We start from the raw sequence: 19,137 nt of genomic DNA, 5'->3' as shown, positions 1-19,137 counted from the left end.
AAGTTGGGCCCAATAATGCCACTCCCCTAGCAGCTGTGTTTTCTTCTGACCCTAAGGTCCTTCCACTAGCAGAAGATCCTCCTTTGCTACTACGTTTAATGGAAAGTGTTTAAAATGCGGAATTTGCTGCAGTGACTACTGAAATAAGCAGCTTTAAAGGGGGATTAGATAGACTCTTGGTGGCTGAACAGTGATGACCTAGGGGAATGTCCACATTCAGAGACACTGTCTCAAAGCCAGGAGGCAACATCAGGGAAAGGCCTTAGCCTCTATGCCCTGTTGCTGGCCCTCCAGAAGAACTGCTTGGCCACTGTGTGGACTAGATGGACCATTGGTCTGATCCAGCAGGGTTCATCTTATGTTCTTACGTCGGAAGGATTTTATGCAAAAAGGAAGGCACCACCTTTACTAGAACTGAACACATATGGTGGTTTGGTGGATGTAACAGTAAGGTGGTTTGCCTCAGCTAGAGAACTGAGACAGGGATCTGTGGCAGGAGAAGGGAATCGTGTGCTGCAGTGTATCTCCAACCCTCCAAGCCGCGGTTTTGGAATATCAGGAATGCTGCATCCGGACAGATCCAAAATGGATTTATGTGAACACATGGATATGTGTGCCCACAGACACTTAACTGTTGGTCACTGTGTGATGATAGGGGCTCAGAGTTCTTGAGGAATGCAAGGCGGTTTTGCCCGTTTTGTTTACTGTGAAACTGTAATCCTCAAAGATTGCTTCAGGAGAGTAGCTGTTGGTCTGCATTGGAAGACCTGGATTTGAGTCCAGTAGCACCTTAGAGACAAACAAGATTTTCAGAGTTTGAAAGTTATACCTCAACTTTTTTACCCCTAAAACATTTTTCAGGCTTCAAGAAACGCCAAAAGTGTCACAATTGTGCAGAATATGGTTGTGAATTATAGCTGTGTAAATGCCTACCTGGGGCCCTTCCCCTTCCCCCTTCTCCATGCCCAACATTGGCTATTGGGGGGGGGGGCTCGACAACCATATATGGTCATGTCACCCAATAAATGTTTTACAAATATAAAAATGAATTAACCCCCACCCATTCGGGCAATGTTTCCAGGGTTGTCAAGAAACCCCAGGGTTTCACAAAACCCTGGCAGAGAAAGCCTGCTCTAAGGTGTCCCTGAGTTTTAGCTCCTTTCAACTTCAAAGCTGCAATAATTAGGAATGTGTCTCGTCCACATTGTGGCGACCGAGAACTTGCCACTCAATACTATAGGGGATTAATTTTTTTTTTATCAAACATGTTCATGAAGGACCACCAGGATCCTCCTGTACAGCATTAATTTTTTTTAAAACAAAACCCCCCCCAACAAACCACTTTCTGGTTCGCTAATCAAATGCACGTTAGATTTATTATTGCAAAAGTATAAAGCATAGAAAATGTGACAAGATAGATGTGTAAATTATCACTCTGACAGAACTAATGATGCACTCCCAGCACCTTCTGTTTTTCGAGCACTTGGTGAGCGACTTCATTAAGTATGCGATGGCTGTTTGGGGGCTGCTCAGACATCAGTTCAGCTCCTCGTGGGACTGTTGTTACGGGCGGCGGGGTAGGGGGGGGAGACAGGCGCGCTGGCTGTCGGACATCCCGCTGTGGCTTTAATGTGCTCCATCTTGTTGGGCCACTTGTTTTTCACTCTTTCCGGAGACAATTGCATCTATAACCACAGGATAAGCTCCCCGAAAACAGCACTCCTAATCAGGGTAGATGATATCGTCCGACTGTGCGTCGTCTCGTCAGCTGTGGCTGGAACGTAGTGGTCCGGAGTGCAGGCATTGGGCCCTGCTTGGAATTTCGGGAGCAGTCTTGCCCAGTGATTAGGGAGTAGGAATGTAGCTGCAGGAGAAATGCGCGTGGTCGTTTTCTACATTATGTACGTGAAGCTTCACATTAAAGTAGGAGGCATGCCCACAAGTAGAAGCTAGGCCAGCTTTGGTGTAGTGGTTAGGAGTGTGGACTTTTAATCTGGCATGCCAGGTTCGATTCTGCCCTCCCCCACATGCAGCCAGCTGGGTGACCTTGGGCTCGCCACAGCACTGATAAAACTGTTCTGACTGAGCAATGATATCAGGGCTCTCTCAGCCTCACCCACCCCACAGGGAGTCTGTTGTGGGGAGAGGAAAGGGAAGGCGACTGTAAGCCGCTTTGAGCCTCCTTTGGGTAGGGAAAAGCGGCATATAAGAACCAACTCTTCTTCTTCTTTTTCTTCAACCTTTTCATCATGGAGGAACCCCAGAAATGTTTTTTAGGCTTCAAGGAACCCTGGAAGTGGTGACACGGCCCTTCAGAGAAGTGTTTACTGTTTTTCTATTGTGGAGAAAGAGACGAGGCCTGTAGAACAACAGGGGAAGCGGCCATCTGAACTTAAGGCAAAATAACCCTTGGGGGGGCATCTTGCTTTTCCCTCTAGAGGTTGGGGTGGGGATGGGGGAGGTTTCCACCATGTTGTTGGGTTTGCTTGGTATTGTATCTTATATTTTTGTGTCCATTTTAATGGGGCTTTTAACTGGATATCTGTAACCCACCACGAGCATGCTCGGGAGTGGTGGGTAATAAATTAAATAATAATAATAACAACAACAACCCCCAGGGTTCCTCAGAATCCTGGTTGGGAATCCCTGAGCTAGGCTTTTTCAGTCTTGGTGTAGTTTTGCTTCTGTGTTCCTCTCTCAGTCATTTAAGAGCCAGCTTGGTGTAGTGGTTAGGAGTGCAGACTTCTAATCTGGCAAACCGGGATTGATTCCACGCTCCCCCACAGGCAATCTGCTTGGGTGACCTTGAGCTCGCCACAGCACTAAGAAAACTGCTCTGACCAAGCAGTAATAACAGGGCTCACTCAGCCTCACCTACCTCAGAAGGTGTCTGTTGTGGGGAGAGGAAAGGGAAGGCGACTGTAAGCCGCTTTGAGACTCCTTTGGGTAGAGAAAAGCGGCGTATAAGAACCAACTCTTCTTTTTCCCGATAACAGCCAAACTGTGGCATTCTGCACCAACTGGAGTTTCCTACTTGATTCTGAGGTGAGATTAATGCCCAGCACATTCTAGTGGTCTATTCTTGATGTTACCGTGGCATGGATCCATGTAGCCAGATTAGTGATATCAAGGTACAGGAATGGGGGGTGTCTTTGGAGCTAGGTTAATTGGGAAGAAAACCTGTATTGCAGCTCCGAAACAAAAGTTTGAGTCCCATGACACCTTTAAAGTGAACAATGTTTTATTCATGTGCTGCTTACCCAGAATTTGGTTTTTTTGGCAGCTGCATTAACTTGCATCTGCACCCATAAAGCTGGATCCAGTATAGCAACAATATTATAGACTAGGAGTAGAGCCCGCTGTCAAAGAAATACAGCGGGCTCTAGGGGAGGGTTTGCTTCCCCTCTCCCCCCCATGTAGCAAAACGTTCCCCAGGTCCGGGGCATGGGAACCGTTTTAAAGGCGGCGTGCAGGCTTTAAAACAGTCCCCAAGCCTCGGGGAAGGTCTGGGGAGCCGTTGTCGGGGCCGGGGGCCAGGGAGCCTACCTTCGCTCTTGGCGGCCAGCAAAGTAATGGCTGCTGGAGCGAAGGAAAGCTCTGGTGGGAGGTGGGACGGGGTGGGAGGCGCTTTGCGCCTCCCAATTGATTTTTGGCCGGGCAAGCAGCCAATCAGCAGCCGCGCTGTGCGCAGCTGATGATTGGCAGCTTGGGGGTGGACTGACCAGCCTCCCGATTGGGCCCTCCGCTGGTCAGTCCAGGGGAAGGGGCCTATCGGCACCCTTCCTCATTCCGGACAGGGCCCGCCTTCGGGGCCCTTACTCCTTTATTTAGTCCGCGGCGCCGCGGGGCTGTGTTTAAAGATATAGATATATACACATACACATACATACATACATATACACATATATACACATATATATAAAGGTAAAGGTATCCTCTGTGCAAGCACTGGGTCATGTCTGACCCTTGGGGTGACGCCCTCTGGCGTTTTCATGGCAGACTCAATACGGGGTGGTTTGCCAGTGCCTTCCCCAGTCATGACCGTTTACCCCCCAGCAAGCTGGGTACTCAAGCTGGGTACACATATATATACATATACATATATACATATATATATATATATACACACACACGCATATACAATATATACAATTATCAGTTATTATTGCATGGTTATTCAAATGTTTTATAGACTGTTCCATGTATTGTTCTTATGTTATTATGTAAGCCGCCCATTGACCTCCCATCAGAAGCAGGGAGAACCACGTCCCTCAGGACCTCCACCTTTCCCAACCAGCATGGCCTCTGTCTCTTTAAGGTTTTGTTTCCATTCCCTCCTTCTCAGTCAGTTCGGCAGCACGGCGGTTGTATTCCTCAGAGGGAAGGAACAACAACACTCTGCTCTCCATTGGTGTCCCTCATCATTCGTTATTCTTCTGGCAGTTCAGCTACCCTGAGAAACTTGAGCGTGCAAGAGGGCTTGGACATAGCCACAAATACTTTGGAGAGGCCTCACGCAAATTGGTCATGCCTCAGGTTGAAAAAAATGGTTATTTGCCTTGGTGCAGGAACTGTACACTTGGGCAACTAGGTTCTCTGACACACACACAAAAAGAGCTCAGTTATTTTATACCAGGCTTTTGTTGGTATAACCCTGGGGTTTCTTGATGGCCTTGGAAGGGTTTCCTTTAATAGGTGGGAGTCAATTTTTTCTTATATATATGTTTTTATTATATATTTTTAAAATGCATTGAACATTTATCGGGTGACATTGTGCACATATGGCCATCCACCCCCTCCCAAAATGGCCAGGGATGGGCCTGGAGGGGGTGGGAAGGAGAGGGGCACGTGCACAGCTCTGCTTCCCAGCCATATTCTGCACAGTCGCACCGCTTCAGGGGTTTCTCAGTGGTAAAAGAGTTGGGCAAGTTAAGGTCTGTTTAGCCTAGAGAGGAGACAACTGAGAAGGGATCTGGTAACCATCTTCAAGTATTTAAAAGGCTGCCATATAGAACAGTGAAGTATTTAAAAGGCTGCCATATAGAGCAGTGGTCCCCAACCTTTTTTATCACCGGGGACCACTCAACACCTTTTACTGAGGCCCGGTGGGGGGGGGGGTAGTTTACTCCTCTACTCTCAACCACTGCCTTAACGCTCTCTGATCGCTATGGTAATGTTTAAACATCCCTTCAAAATAAGATACAGACACGCCACAACAATGAACATAAGGAACATTTTATTTTCATGGAAATTTTAACTCATGACAATGACAAATCAATGAAGTAAAGGGCCGGGGGGGGGGGAGAACGTGTCCTTCGGGGCCCACCTCCGATTAGTCGAAGGACCACATGTGGTCTGCGGCCCACAGGTTGGGGATCGCTAATATAGAGGATGGAGCAGAGTTGTTCTCTCTTGCCCCAGAGGGACAGACCAGAACGAATGGGATGAAATTAATTCAAAAGAAATTCCGTCTAAACATCTGGAAGAAGTTCCTGACAGAGTGGTTTCTCAGTAGAACAGGCTTCCTCGGGAGGTGGTGGGTTCTCCATCTTTGGAAATTTTCAAACAGAGGCTGGATAGCCATCTGACAGAGAGGCTGATTCTGTGAAGGCAAAGGGGTGGCAGGTTACAGTAGATGAGCGATTGGGATGTGAGTGTCCTGCATAGTGCAGGGGGTTGGACTAGATGACCCATGAGGTCCCTTCCAACTCTATTCTTCTATGGTTCTATGAAGGCTGCTTTGTACCAAAGCTTACCTTTTAGAAAAATCATAGGTCATCCTTGAAATCAACCCAATTGTAGTACATGGATTGTTCTGAGAGCCTTGTGGTAACTTCCACAGTGGTCTTGAGTGGTTAAACCCAACCAATCGCTTTTATGAGCATGGCTGTCAGATACTGGCTTACCTCCTTTGAACATAATGCACCGAGGCTGCATCCCGCATGCCGGTTTCGTGTTAATCTGAAAAGGGCTGTGTGGGTTGGTTTTTAAAGGCTTCTGAATACTTTCCTCGCAATATTTTGATTTAGGATTGGCGTCGCTGTTCAAACACACCGTCACCTCTCGTTGAGAGAGTTTGAGCTGTGCGTAATTATTTTTAATGCGACGCGTGATTGCGGCCTAAACTTTATCTAAATTTCATACTTTTGTAAAGAGACTAGGCAATCTGGGGGTTTCCTCTGGGAGTACTCCCGGGTTTAATGAGCTTGATAGTCTGGTGGGCTGAATAAATCAAACAAAGCAAAACATTTCTCATTTTTGAATAAAAGCATTTATCACCCAGTGTTTGTTCATTCATGGTCACAAGATTTATTGGCTCCTGCTATTATGATGAATATTAAAGACTTGCTTCTCTCCCCCCCCTTTTTTTTCCTCCTTTTTTCCCCTCCAGTGGGCAAGTTACGCAAGCAGTGGCTGAAGGAGACCGTCTCCGACGTCGGGTTTGGAATGCTGAAGTCTCTCAAACAATACGTGGACCCTGATAACATCTTTGGAAACCGGAACCTTTTATAAAACTCTTTCCTTGTCCCTGTTCCGATGCCACACACACATATATTAATGTTTTGAGTCTCAGAGAGGTCCTGGTAACCAAATAATAGCATGGACCCAGTTTCAAAACTTGCTCTTTTCCCATCTTTTAATTCCTTTTGGTCAAGCAGGTTCATCCAGTTGGTTGCCACAGGGGACTATCCAAGCTCCTTTCAGATATTTCAAACAACCAGACGTGCTAAGGGCCAGCCAGTCTGAGAATGCAACTTTGGATGTTTCCCCACCGCAAGAATATCCACGGCCGGCTCCCGGATGTTTCTGTCACAGGAAGCCCTTCTTCATCGGAATAACTCTCTTGGTTCCACAAGTGACAAGACAGAGCTGTGTTAGGACTGCCTAGGGAAAGGTTAAGGGCCATGGCTGCCTGGCTAGTTGGCTAGTTGGTTGGTGTTTTTTTAAGCAGTCCTTTGCTTGGGATCGTCTTACCCGTCCTTCCCATCTAGGAGCACTCACCTAACAAGGTCTGAACTGCATTTGTACTACTTCATATCTGGAACCAAACTGATTGGCCCAGAAGGAAACGGTTCTTTTTTGCATTGGGTGTATGCGCGCATGGAAATCTTTACCACCTAAAATACGTTGGGCCTCTGTGGTTTTGTTCTGCTAAAATGTCTGGGCTTCTTTTATAGGGCTCTCACTCGTTCTCCGAAAAAGCCGTCAGGTTCAGAGCCGTTCCAAGCCCACTCGGGCCAAGTAGTTTCCTGATTATAATCAACTAGCCATAAACTTAATCGGTTCTTCCATATAAATAGGATGTCGGACTAAAAAAAGAGTGTTAGTGAGCCATTCAAATGAAACCTACCTTAATGTCGTGTCATATAATTCATCCATATTTCACAGTGGGGGTGGGGGGGGGGTGCAGGTCCTTAAAACAAATTGGCTTCCTTCTATGCTTTTTACATAACAGTGCAGAACATCAGCTCCTCGTCTCGATCGCAACCAGCGTTCCCAAAATCAAAACTCTTCTAAGTCCAGCCGATTTCAATTATGTATTTTGCCCCTAGTGAATAGCTGCTGTCAACAATTATAGGGTTGGGGGAGCGGGACAGACTCGATGCATTCTTTGTCTGAAGTAGTAGTCTTAAAACAAGAATCTCTAGATGTTACTTGAAATGTAAAACTGAATCCGCTAGTTGTAAGTGGGGAGCTTTAATATGTCAATTGTACCACACTAACTTGCCCACAAAACTCTTCCGGTCAGAATCTAGATCTCTGAAGAGGTTTTTGCCTATTCCCTGGTCCTTCTGAAGGCAGAGTCCGAGGCGTCCCCCTGACTCTTATGAGGCACAGCAGGCGGCAGAAGGAGAAAGCAGGAAAGCTCCCTTAACAGTACCATGGATTCAGTGCTTTGGTTTTAACCTGCTCAGGTGTTTGTTTGTTTTTACTGTCAAGAAGCTCAGATTTCGCCAAGATTCTACTTGTCCATATCCTAAAATGCACCTCTGAAATAGACATTCAAAACATCCCATCTCAGCTGCTCATGGGCTGATGGAATTGAAATTGTAACAGCACTCCAGAAATCCCCTCTTAATCCCCGAGAGAGAACAGAATCAGTGTGTTTGTTCCAAGGAATTTTTTGCTGATGGCAAAGTAGGCATTAAGGCTGACACAACAATACCTGCTTTTGACTGTGTACTGTATATCCTTTTAAACTAGTTTCCCTTTCAAACAACAATTTAGCTCTTGGTTTGATAGAAATTGAGTGTGTTTGTGTGCCCATGAAGCACCAAATTCTAGGATCAAAGTGTTTTTTTTCGGGGGGGGGGGGTGCCTTTTTGAGTAGAATGAAAGCAAAAAATTAACTTCCTGACTTTTACTCGTTCTGAACAAGGTTGTGTTTGCCCCAAACATGCAAGTTTATTTATGGTGCTTAATTAATTTATCTTACCTATGGAGATTTCCCAGCAGTGTATCCTAATCTTTCGGTGTTCCTAGAAATTGCACAATGGGGCGGGGGGGGGGGTACTTGGGGAGGGAGGCTGTATTTTCATAAATCCGCAAATAGCTAAATCGCGAGGGTCGCCCAGATCATGAAGTATAAACTTGTGTCACATTAGTCTTCTCGTACCTAAGAGAAATAATTGTGGGGCTTTCTGAAGAAGGGCGGGCACGAGGGATGAGACACAATGCAGATGACTGTGAACAAGTTGTAAATCGCTTTACCTTTTTTTGTCTTATTTTTTGCGAAACCTGATTTTTGGCTCCTTCCTTGGGGAAAAAAAAATAACTCTTCAGAGCCATTTGCAAAAGCACCTGTGAAGCATACCTGAGTTGAGCTCTAGCTCAAAAAGCGAAATGGTCATTAAAGAAAAATGCAAATGTACAGAATGGGAAGTTATTGACTGTGCGTCCACGGCGTTCCTGTGGGATAAAAAAAAGAGAACCAAACATAAACAGGCCTATGCAAGAGGTCTCCTGTCATGGCCATCTTTTCACTACAGTTGAAAATCTTCGGGCATTCACTGGTGGTTTCCCCAAGAACTGTGCAAACACTGCATGCAAGCAGGACTTCGGAACGCATGAAGCTGTCTAATCCAGCCTTTTTAGCTGTAGATGTCAGAAAGCCTGGGGCTTTCTGCACTCAATGCAGAGGTTCTTCCCTACCCTACTTACCCCTACTTCAGCATTCTTTCAGCAGCTGCTCCTCTGGGTGCTAGCCTCGGGTGCTAGCCAAAAACGCTGACAGAGATGGAAATAGAAGTGTGTGGATGCTCATGTTTTAGGAACTCCCACTAAGCATTTTGCTTTGGCAGTAAGCCGTACTTTAGAGCAGGGTCCCCCAACATGGGGGCCAGGGAGCCTGTTGATACCTTCTCCTGGTGCCCACCAAGTGTTTGTAGAAAGGGGGCAGGCCCTGGTGGAGCTTTCCTCCTGCAAGGTTTCTGACTGGCTGCGCTGCCACAGCGCAGGGATCTTCACTGTTGTGTGGCTAAAGATAAGTTGGGGCAGGCAGTTTCGTGGTTGGCTCCACCTCAAACAGCAGCCATTTTGTGGCGACAGCCAGCACCATGTGTCAGAATTCCAAAGGTGTCCACAGGTTCAAAAAAAGTTGGGGACCCCGTGTTACAATCCACCTGGCATGCCCCTAAACAAATTGGCAATGTGGAAGAAGCATCACCCCCTTGTGGCGTGGGGGGGGGGAGGTCTGCTGGGGGATAGTTATTGAGAAACCAAAGGGAGTGCCCCCCCCCCAAGTCATGTGTGGTCGGCCATTGGGACACCACCAGTACAGCGGTGCTTCTGATTGGGTTTTTCATCTCTGGGGAACAAGATTTCTTAGTGGGGGACTGGGAATGGAACAGTAGCCTTCCCTACACCTGCCAGCGCTTTATCCAGAAGTGAATTTTTTTTCCAAAGCAATTAGCAGTACGTTGGTTAGGCCAATCAAAGAAACTAATTCTACAGGCAGGCCTAAAAAGACCCCCGGATTCTAGTATTGCTGCTTCTGTTTCAAGTGGCAGCCATACTGCTGAACATCTGTTCTAACGCATTGCTTGGCCAGATTTTTGTTTACATTGCTACTTTATTGTGCTTGCTTTCAGTTAAAAGCAAAAACCAGAATGCAAAGAACTGGGCAACATTTTGTGAAGGATCCCACCCCCAGCCCCAAGCACAGCAACCTTCTGGGTACCATGTGGCAATCCGCATTTTAAAACGGAAAGGAGATTGAAAAATAAATTTGAAAGAAATTGACAATTTGTGTGCTTGAAGTAGCGCTTTGGATTGTGGCTGAAGTTCTGTTGATTCCTTTGGCCAAATTCAGGTCTGTAAAATCGTGACGTCGAACCTCTCCGCGCTGTTTACTCTTATAGTAGTTTGGGTGTAACTTCTAAGAAATTTCACAGGACCTTCTTCCCCTTTCCGGTTGGAAAACTGATGAAAAATTAGCGTTTTAGAGCGTTTTCAGTGTGACGACACTTTGTATAAAACATGCCTCTTATTCTACGCTGAATTAGAGTATCAGATTAAACGGCTCTTCCGCAGAAATACTAACCAATTAAAGCATGCACAGTTTTATGTCATTAGGAGAAAACCAAGTCATATCTCATACTGATGCTCATTGTACATTTCTAGTAATGAAGTGGAGAGTGATGGTGCTAAATTTTCTCCTCTCGAGCTGACCATTAAATTAATACTTTTAAAAACCACGAGTTGGGCTTACTTTTGTCAAATACCATCTGCAAGGAAACTTGAGACAGCCGTTCACAGCTAGAGCATCCCAATTAAATCCAGATGCAGACCAAGTAGCATCTTAATCCTGCCCGTCTTCCAAAGAGAGCAAGGTAGCATCCATGGTTCTCCGCTACCTCCTTATAACATTCTTGTGAAGGAGGCTAGGCTGACTAGCTAACCCGGCTGAATGCAGTTTTGAAGTGGGGTCTCTGCACTTCAACTTAGAAGAAGAAGAACATGTTTCTCTTGTCCCCATGCTCTACCACCCCAAAAGCTAATCTATCATATGTGGAGTAATGTGTGCGTGGACAAAAATGAGAGTGTGCAGAAGAAAGCTATGGGGATGATCCGGGGCCTGGGGACCGAACCCTATGAGAAGAAGAAGAGTTCGTTTTTATATTCCATTTTTCTCTACCCAAAGGAGGCTCAATGCTGTTTACAGTCGCCTTCCCTTTCCCCACAACAGACACCCTGTGAAGTGGGTGAGGCTGAGAGAGCCCTGATATCACTGCTCGGTCAGAACAGCTTTATCAGTGCTGTGGCCAGCCCAAGGTCACCCAGCTGGCTACATGTGGGGAAGTGGGGAACCGTCTCGCCAGATTAGAAGTCCACACTCCTAACCACTACACCAAACTGTACTCTAATTCAGCGGGCCATAACTCAGAACATGAAATGGGCCCAAGGAGATGTTGATCAGCACTAAATGGGCCACATTGTCGAAATGGGACATCCCTGGGCCCTCACCACCACAACATCAGGGTTTGGGAAGTTAGGAATGTAGAAGAAGAAGAAAAGAAGAAGAGTTGGTTCTTATATGCCGCTTTTCCCTACCCGAAGGAGGCTCAAAGCGGCTTACAGTCGCCTTCCCATTCCTCTCCCCACAACAGACACCCTGTGAGGTGGATGAGGCTGAGAGAGCCCTGATATCACTGTCCGGTCAGAACAGTTTTATCAGTGCCGTGGCGAGCCCAAGGTCACCCAGCTGGTTGCATGTGGGGGAGCGCAGAATCGAACCCGGCATGCCAGATTAGAAGTCCACACTCCTAACCACTACACCAAACTGGCTCTGCTAAATGCTCAAGCCATCACCCATCTCTTAATACCAAGCTCACGCAGCCTGGGTTTGCCTCAGGAAAGGGACAAGGCAATGAGATTTAACCGCCAGGTTGCTTCCCTTTGGATAGAAGCTCCCTACTTTGTTAGCAGAGCCTCTTGTGGCGCAGAGTGGTAAGGCAACAGACATGTGGTCTGAAAGCTCTGCCCATGAGGCTGGGAGTTCAATCCCAGCAGCCGGCTCAAGGTTGACTCAGCCTTCCATCCTTCCGAGGTCGGTAAAATGAGTACCCAGCTTGCTGGGGGGTAAACGGTAATGACTGGGGAAGGCCCTGGCAAACCACCCCGTATTGAGTCTGTTATGAAAACGCTGGAGGGCGTCACCCCAAGGGTCAGACATGACTCGGTGCTTGCACAGGGGATACCGTCACCTTTACTTCGTTAGCATTTCAAAGTAAATGTCTTGGCAGCTTTTTCTGATTCCTGCGGTCTCTCATGGCCACACTTCATTGCCTCCCCAGCTCAAAGATATGGTCAGCTATGGGGCATGGGGCCCAGCAAAGCCTGTCGAGTCATTGAGTATTGGGGAGGGGCCGTAGGCTGTACGTTGTGGGCCCCATGGGTCATAATCACAAGAGAAGCCGCAGTGGATGAAGGGGACTTTCCTGTTGGAACATATTTTTTATTTGATTTATGAACCACCTTACCCAAGAGACGGGCTTAGTACACCGCTTTGTGTCCCCCCTAGGGATGGTGGGGCTGACAGGACCATAGGGTGGCGCACTGGGATGGGAGATGGTATGGCCCCAGATTGTTCTGAAAGCAGAAAAGGTTGATGAAGAGTAGCTACAGCTGCTCATGATGAAAAGAGTAGAATCTTGTTATCCATAAACTGAGGGTTTTAATGGGTTCCAAGTGTTATCATTTTTATTTATTACCCAACCTATCTTCTGAGATTCAGTGTGGTTTACAATAGAATGAAACACATAACATTAATATAAAAATATGATTTATCCTACAACTGAAAGTTTAAGGGGATATCTTTCCCCGTCCTGGCCCAGTGTTACAGAATCAATATATGACCTGTGCAGGTGTCTTAACCTTCTGTATTCCAGGTCAGGCAAACCCAGGCTTTCTCAACCAGGCTTTCATGAAACCCTGGGGTTTCTTGACAGCCCTAGAAGGGCTAATTTGTATGTTAAATTGTTAAACAATTATTGGGTAATATGACCATATATGGTCATGTCAACCTGCGCCCCCGCCCCCCAAAATGGCCAATGATGGGAGGGGAGGGGACCCAGGTGGGTGTGTACACAGCTGTATTTCATATTCTGCACGATTGCACCACTACTGGTTTTTCTCAAAGCCTGAAGAATATTTCAGGGGTTTCTCAAGAGCAAAAAGGTCGAGAAAGGCCAGGTTAACCTAACCTTAGTTAACATTGTTATATTTTCATTCTGGCTTTGGCATTCTCCCACCATTCAGTCAAGCCAATGATAAAATATCTGGCTCATTTTCAGCCCGTCAACTTTATATTGTTTCTTTGTTTGCCCCCAAAGTTGTCTATTGCAGGGGTGGTCAACCTGTGGTCCTCCAGATGTTCATGGACTACAATTCCCATGAGAATTGTAGTCCATGAACATCTGGAGGACCACAGGTTGACTCCCCCTGGAGTCTATTGGATGGGGAAGTGGGGAGAGCTGCTTAGATGTGTCTCGAGCCATGTGAAATGCCACATCTGGCCCCAAGAAAACATGCAGGGAAAGCAGCGAATAATCCATAGTCTATTTTTTTTAAGGATGGAGGGGCAACCCAAGTAAAACCAGACACTGGCTGTGGACAGGAGGGCAATGTGAGTGCAATCCATCAACTCCGAATAGACGCAACTCACTTGGGGGAATTGGAGGAAATGACAGAGGCCAACTCCAGCAGTTGACCTTTTACTCTATGACCCAAAGAGCTGCCCAGGAAATCCTGACTGCCAATCACCAATGCATTTCCAAAGGGGTTGCTTCCTAGAACCCCCCCCCCCCCTTTTCATTTCATTATTGAGAGAACATCAAGACAAGGAATAATGATATTTTAGTACCCGATCTTTCTGTTCCAATCAATCTGGTACTAATTCTTAAGTTTCGTAACTAATTCTTAAGTCCAATCATGTGCTATACGTGGGATTACCCTAGAAATAGCCCATAAGTTTCAGTTTGTTCTATACCAGACTTTCTCGTCTTTTTTACCATTGAGAAACCTCTGAAATATTCTTCAGGCTTCAAGAAACCCCAGATGTGGCACGAGTGTCCAGAATATGGTTGGGAAGCATAGCTGTGTACATGCCTTCTTGGGATCCCGCCCCTTCCCACCTCCTCCAGGCCCCTCATTGGCCATTTTGGAAGGGGGGTGATAGCTCGATATGCCGATATTTGGTCATATCATCTGTTAATTTTTAATATATTTTTTTAATTTGTTAAACAGTTAACTCCCACCCATTCGGGAAATCCTTCCAGGGCCGTCAAGAAACCCCAGGGTTTCATGTTGAGAAAGGCCGTTCTATAGGGTGCCAACCTGTTTTTAAAACTGGTGTAGCGGGCACATTGATCCAGTCCTGCTGCAATCACTTTGAGTTCTGGGTTCAAGTTACCGTGCTGATTCAGCAAAGACTCAATCATGTGACCTTGCCTGCATGCCCACTTAGCAATTCATCTCTCTCTCTCTCTCTCTCTCTCTCTCTCTCTCTCTCATATTTGTTTTTATATTTGTAGCCTGCCACTCCCATGGAATGGCTTGTGGCAGGTGACATCATAAAACCCCACAGTAAAATCCCCTAAAAACATCACAGTATAAAATAATGCATTCCCAGGGACGAAAAATAGATGTAATCCCCACCCCCGCAACCTGCTCAACAGACTGCCCATTGTACCTCGGGGTTGAGGGTAGCCTGATGGGGAGGGGTTCATCGATTGGGGAGGGGTTCATTGATCATAATTGCCCTGGCCTCAAAGAAAGATCTGGTGGAAAAAAATCTGTCTTGTAGGCCTTGCGGAACTTAGAAGGTTCCATCAGGGCCTTTAGCTCTCCCAGGAGTTCATTCGACCAAGGCAGGGCCAGGACCTAAAAGGCTCTGGCCTTGGTTGAGGCCAGGCGGGGGGGTCCTTCTAGTTGGGGATCGCCAACAGATTTGCTCCTGCAGATCTAAGATGTTGGAAGGGTTGGAGATGAGGCATGTTTCGATCCTGTCTCAAGCTTGGTCCTTGACCAAACCACCAACACAGCAATTGCAAGAAAGGGATGCCTTAGCTGTTATTTGGGGCCTAACCCTGACCTTTTGAGTGGGGGCAGTATAGCATCATCACTGCACGTGAAACGCCATTCTTTTGAGCTGCATCCCAAAATCCTCGGACAATAAAACGCCGTCTCTGAAAGAAGAGCAGCTTTGTTTCAGAAACGTAAAATGCTGGTGTGCAAAAGCTATTTAAAATCTCAGGCCTTTTACGGCTGCCGATTGGTCCACCTCCCCCCTCCCCTTCTCAAATCCTTTGTGGAGGGTGTTTTTTCCATTGACTCGGTCTCCAGTGACTCAGGAGCTTTATCCATTCATGTCGAGATGGTAACAGCTGTGGAGTTCACCTCCCAAGAGTGGCAACCAGTCTGGCGTGATTTGTATTTAGTCCTCGCCTGCTTTTCTAGAAGCAGTAATTCTTCCTTTGTTTTGCATCTCGTTTTCTGTGGTTTCCTGAAAGTGGAGGCTACCGCTTAATTTATTTGCAGGCTGCTGCGTCATGGGAGCTTGAGCATGAAGATGGAAAAATTGGTAACTGTTATGGGGGGGGGGGAGATCTACTCCAAATGCAGACTACAGAATAAAATGTAAGGGGGGGGTACTTCTATGCAGAGCTACCTCCTTCTAAGCCCGTTGACTCTGGTGCATTTGGAAGTGTGCACTTCCACCAGCTTGGTGTAGTGGCTAGGAGTGCAGACTTCTGATCTGGCAAGCTGGGTTTGATTCCCCCACATGCAGCCAGCTGGGTGACCTTGGGGTTGACAAGCACTGAGAAAGCTGTTCTGACCGAGCTGTAGTATATCAGGGCTCTCTCAGCCTCACCCACCTCACAGGGTGTCTGTTGTGGGGAGAGGAAAGGGAAGGCAAATGTAAGCCGCTTTGAGACTCCTTCTTGTAGAGAAAAGCAGCATATAAGAACCAACTCTTCTTTTTCAGTAATCTCAGGGTTCTCTCAGCCTCACCCACCTCACAGGGTGTCTGTTGTGGGGAGAGGAAAGGGAAGGCGACTGTAAGCCACTTTGAGACTCCTTCAGATAGAGAAAAGCGGCATATAAGAACCAACTCTTCTTCTTCTTCCTCACACTTAAGAATCTTTTCTAGCCTCTCCCTCATGGCTGCCATTCCGAGCCTCTTGCATAGCATTTCTGCAACATATTTATTTATTTTCATTTTATTATGTGATTTAGATGCCACTCCCTCACGATTGGACCCTTGTGACCCACACAGGCACTAGTGAACAATATAAAACCCAAGAAACTACAATCTCAATAGAAGCCTGGTAAACTGTTTAAAATGCCGTTTAAATTAATATAAAATGAATTGAAATTAGAACCGCTAGACCCATAAGGTGAGGGAGGAGGGAGGCCCTTTTCAGATGTTATCACAGTTTGATTCCACTGGTTTCAACCTGGCGGAAGAGCTCCATCTTGCAGGCCCTGCAGAATGGCTCAATTTCCATGAGGGCCCTGATCTCCCCAGGGAGGTCATTCTATCAACTGGGAGCCAGGGCCAAATGTATTTTGGGAGGGCTGAGGACCACCAGCTGGTTAGTGTTAGTATTCCTTACAGTAGGCCTGTGAGGCAGGCCAATATCACCACATTTTCCATGACTTGATCTATCTCAGAGTCCCCAACATGACTCCTGTGGGCACCATGACACTTAACAGCCTCTTTCCTGACGCTCACAAAATGTTTTTAGAAAATGGGTGGGGCCAGGCAAATCTTCATCCTAATAAAACTTCTGATTGGCCATTGTAGATCTGATGGCGGTGGAGATTTTTTTGAAATGTTGCTTCCGTAGCAGCTGCAGCCGCAGTACAAGGGCCTTCCCTGTGGTAAGGTGCAGCGGCAGCCATTTTGTGAAACCCATTTTGTGGCTGTACCCACCATACTGGGTCAGAATCCTACAGGTTCCTGTATGCTCAAAGAAGTTGGGGACCCCTGATCTATACACTCGGTGAAATGACGAGGTAATCAGTAGTGAGTTGGTAAAATGGATGGCATCACTTCAGACTGCTGTTCCCCTGCGGTAATAGATTCTGTAAATGAAAAATTCATACAGCATATGAAGGGTTTGTGTCGCGAACACCAGCCCTTCAGAGTAGGCCTGGACCAAATAACTCGCTGATTGCATTTGAACAATTCAGCTATAACCTTTCTCCCAGATGAGTTGGTCATAGTTCATTTGTGTAAGAGAGGATAAAGAACACTGCCATATGCTCAATGGCAGTGAGGCCTCCAATGAAGTGGGGCCTATGTTAAGCTGATCCTTTGCACTGAATAAAACCAGGGGCACCTTTAAGACCAACAAAGATTTATTCAAGGCGTGAGCTTTCGAGTGCAAGCACTTTTCATCAGACAGTCTGCCTGCACTCGAAAGCTCACACGAATAAATCTTTGTTGGTCTTAAAGGTGCTACTGCACTCTGATTTTATTGTGCTACTTCAGACCAACATGGCTCCCCATTTGAATCTATCCTTTGCGCTGAGTATTTCTCCTCTTGTGCTGGAGGAACAAAATGTTTGTTTGTTTTTCATCTGGCATAAGGAGGAAAGCCCCAGGAACTTGATGAGTCATTCATGCTTGGAATGAGCACAATCTCATGATATCTTCCCTTTTAATGTGGGAGCTTATTGCTTTCTGAGCAGGGGGACATTCCTGTGTCGAAACATCCCCAGTTGAGAGACTTCATTCCATCAGATTTCTTTCTGCTTGGATTAGAAAGCAAATGTTTACCAGCCCTTTCTTCCACTCGAGCGGCTGCTTCTTTCTCTTTTAAAGTCTTGCTTATACACTCTTCTAAGAATATTTCCCATATGTTTCCAGTACAGGGTTGGGAAATACCTGGAGATTTTGGGGTGTTTGGGGAGAGAAGGGACCCTAGCAGGGTATTTATTTATTTTATATCTCAGGTGACTTAGAGCAGATCTAATGCCACAGAAGGCTCCAATTCAAAGTTGCCATGTTCTCCAGGGGAACAGATCTGCATAGTCTGGATATAGTTTGTAATTCCTAGAGATCTTCAGTCCCCACCTGGAAAGTGACAATATTCTGTCACTACATGCTTCATTCATTGATTGGTTGATTGATTGATTGATTGAAGAAGAAGAATTGGTTCTTATATGCCGCTTTTCCCTACCCGAAGGAGGCTCACAGCGGCTTACAACTACCTTCCCATTCCTCTCCCCACAACAGACACCCTGTGAGGTAGGTGAGGCTGAGAGAGCCCTGATATTCCTGCTCGGTCAGAACAGCTTTATCAGTGCCGAGGTGAATCCAAGTTGGGGGAGTGCAGAATCGAACCTGGCATGCCAGATTAGAAGTCCGCACTCCTAACCACTACACCAAACTGGCTTGATTCATTCATTCATTCATTCTATTTTAAAAACCTGGGAACATGTATCTTATTTCCTCTGTTCCATACAGGTGGGGGGAGGGGATAAAGTGCCAAGCTTAATTAGACGGTGTGCAGATGGTTACTCCCAATCTCTGTAGCCGTCTATCCTTAGGGAGGTCTGTTTTTGGTGATGCTCTAGCAGTGCTTAAAACTCCTAAACTGGAAGAAGAGCTCTGGGCCATTTAGAAGCTTGCTTCTGGCATTTTACGAGAAGTTTCTGGGAGCAAGGAGGCAAGGTGACTCTCGCTTTAACATGTGCGAACACCGCCATCCAATAGATTTCTCGCCACTCACCATGTAATGTCTTTTGCGGGCCTAAATCAGTTGTTGAATATCCTTGAGAAAGAGCATAAAGTCGGGGCAGGGGTATTTCATCTGGAATAGCAATCTTCCTGTTTCCTGCCGTTCCCGAGAGCAGTCCCATGGGTGTCTGTCAGACGGCTGTGTGTTAGGATAGATTTACCATCGCTACTCTGTTAGGAAAGGCATGCATTCCTTTCTCTTTGTTTGGCCTGTCATTCCAGCACTGTTGCCAACGCCAGAGAGTTCGCTGAGTGAAACAGAAATGACAGAAAATATCCCTAAAGAGCATTGTGGCTAACTCAAATCCAGTTCTTTGACCGGGCTTCCACCGTGTGTAACTTTTGATAGCTTAATTTAATTCAGCAGCGTCGTAATCAGATGCTTA

General features: G+C 46.4%; 1 protein-coding gene across 1 annotated transcript in view; it reads left to right on the top strand.

The window, feature by feature from the left end:
* The window catches only part of AGPS (alkylglycerone phosphate synthase), a 72,025-nt gene extending 63,148 nt beyond the window's left edge, over nt 1–8,877 (top strand). Inside the window, exon 20 of the mRNA XM_077319622.1 lies at nt 6,392–8,877. Coding sequence (XP_077175737.1) covers nt 6,392–6,513 — 122 coding nt within the window. The 3' untranslated portion in view covers nt 6,514–8,877. The remainder of the gene's footprint in view (nt 1–6,391) is intronic.
* Nucleotides 8,878–19,137: the final 10,260 nt, after the last annotated feature.

The sequence above is a fragment of the Paroedura picta genome, chromosome 2, assembly GCF_049243985.1.
Source record: "Paroedura picta isolate Pp20150507F chromosome 2, Ppicta_v3.0, whole genome shotgun sequence".
Taxonomy (NCBI): domain Eukaryota; kingdom Metazoa; phylum Chordata; class Lepidosauria; order Squamata; family Gekkonidae; genus Paroedura; species Paroedura picta.
This window is presented reverse-complemented; position numbering and strand designations above follow the sequence as displayed.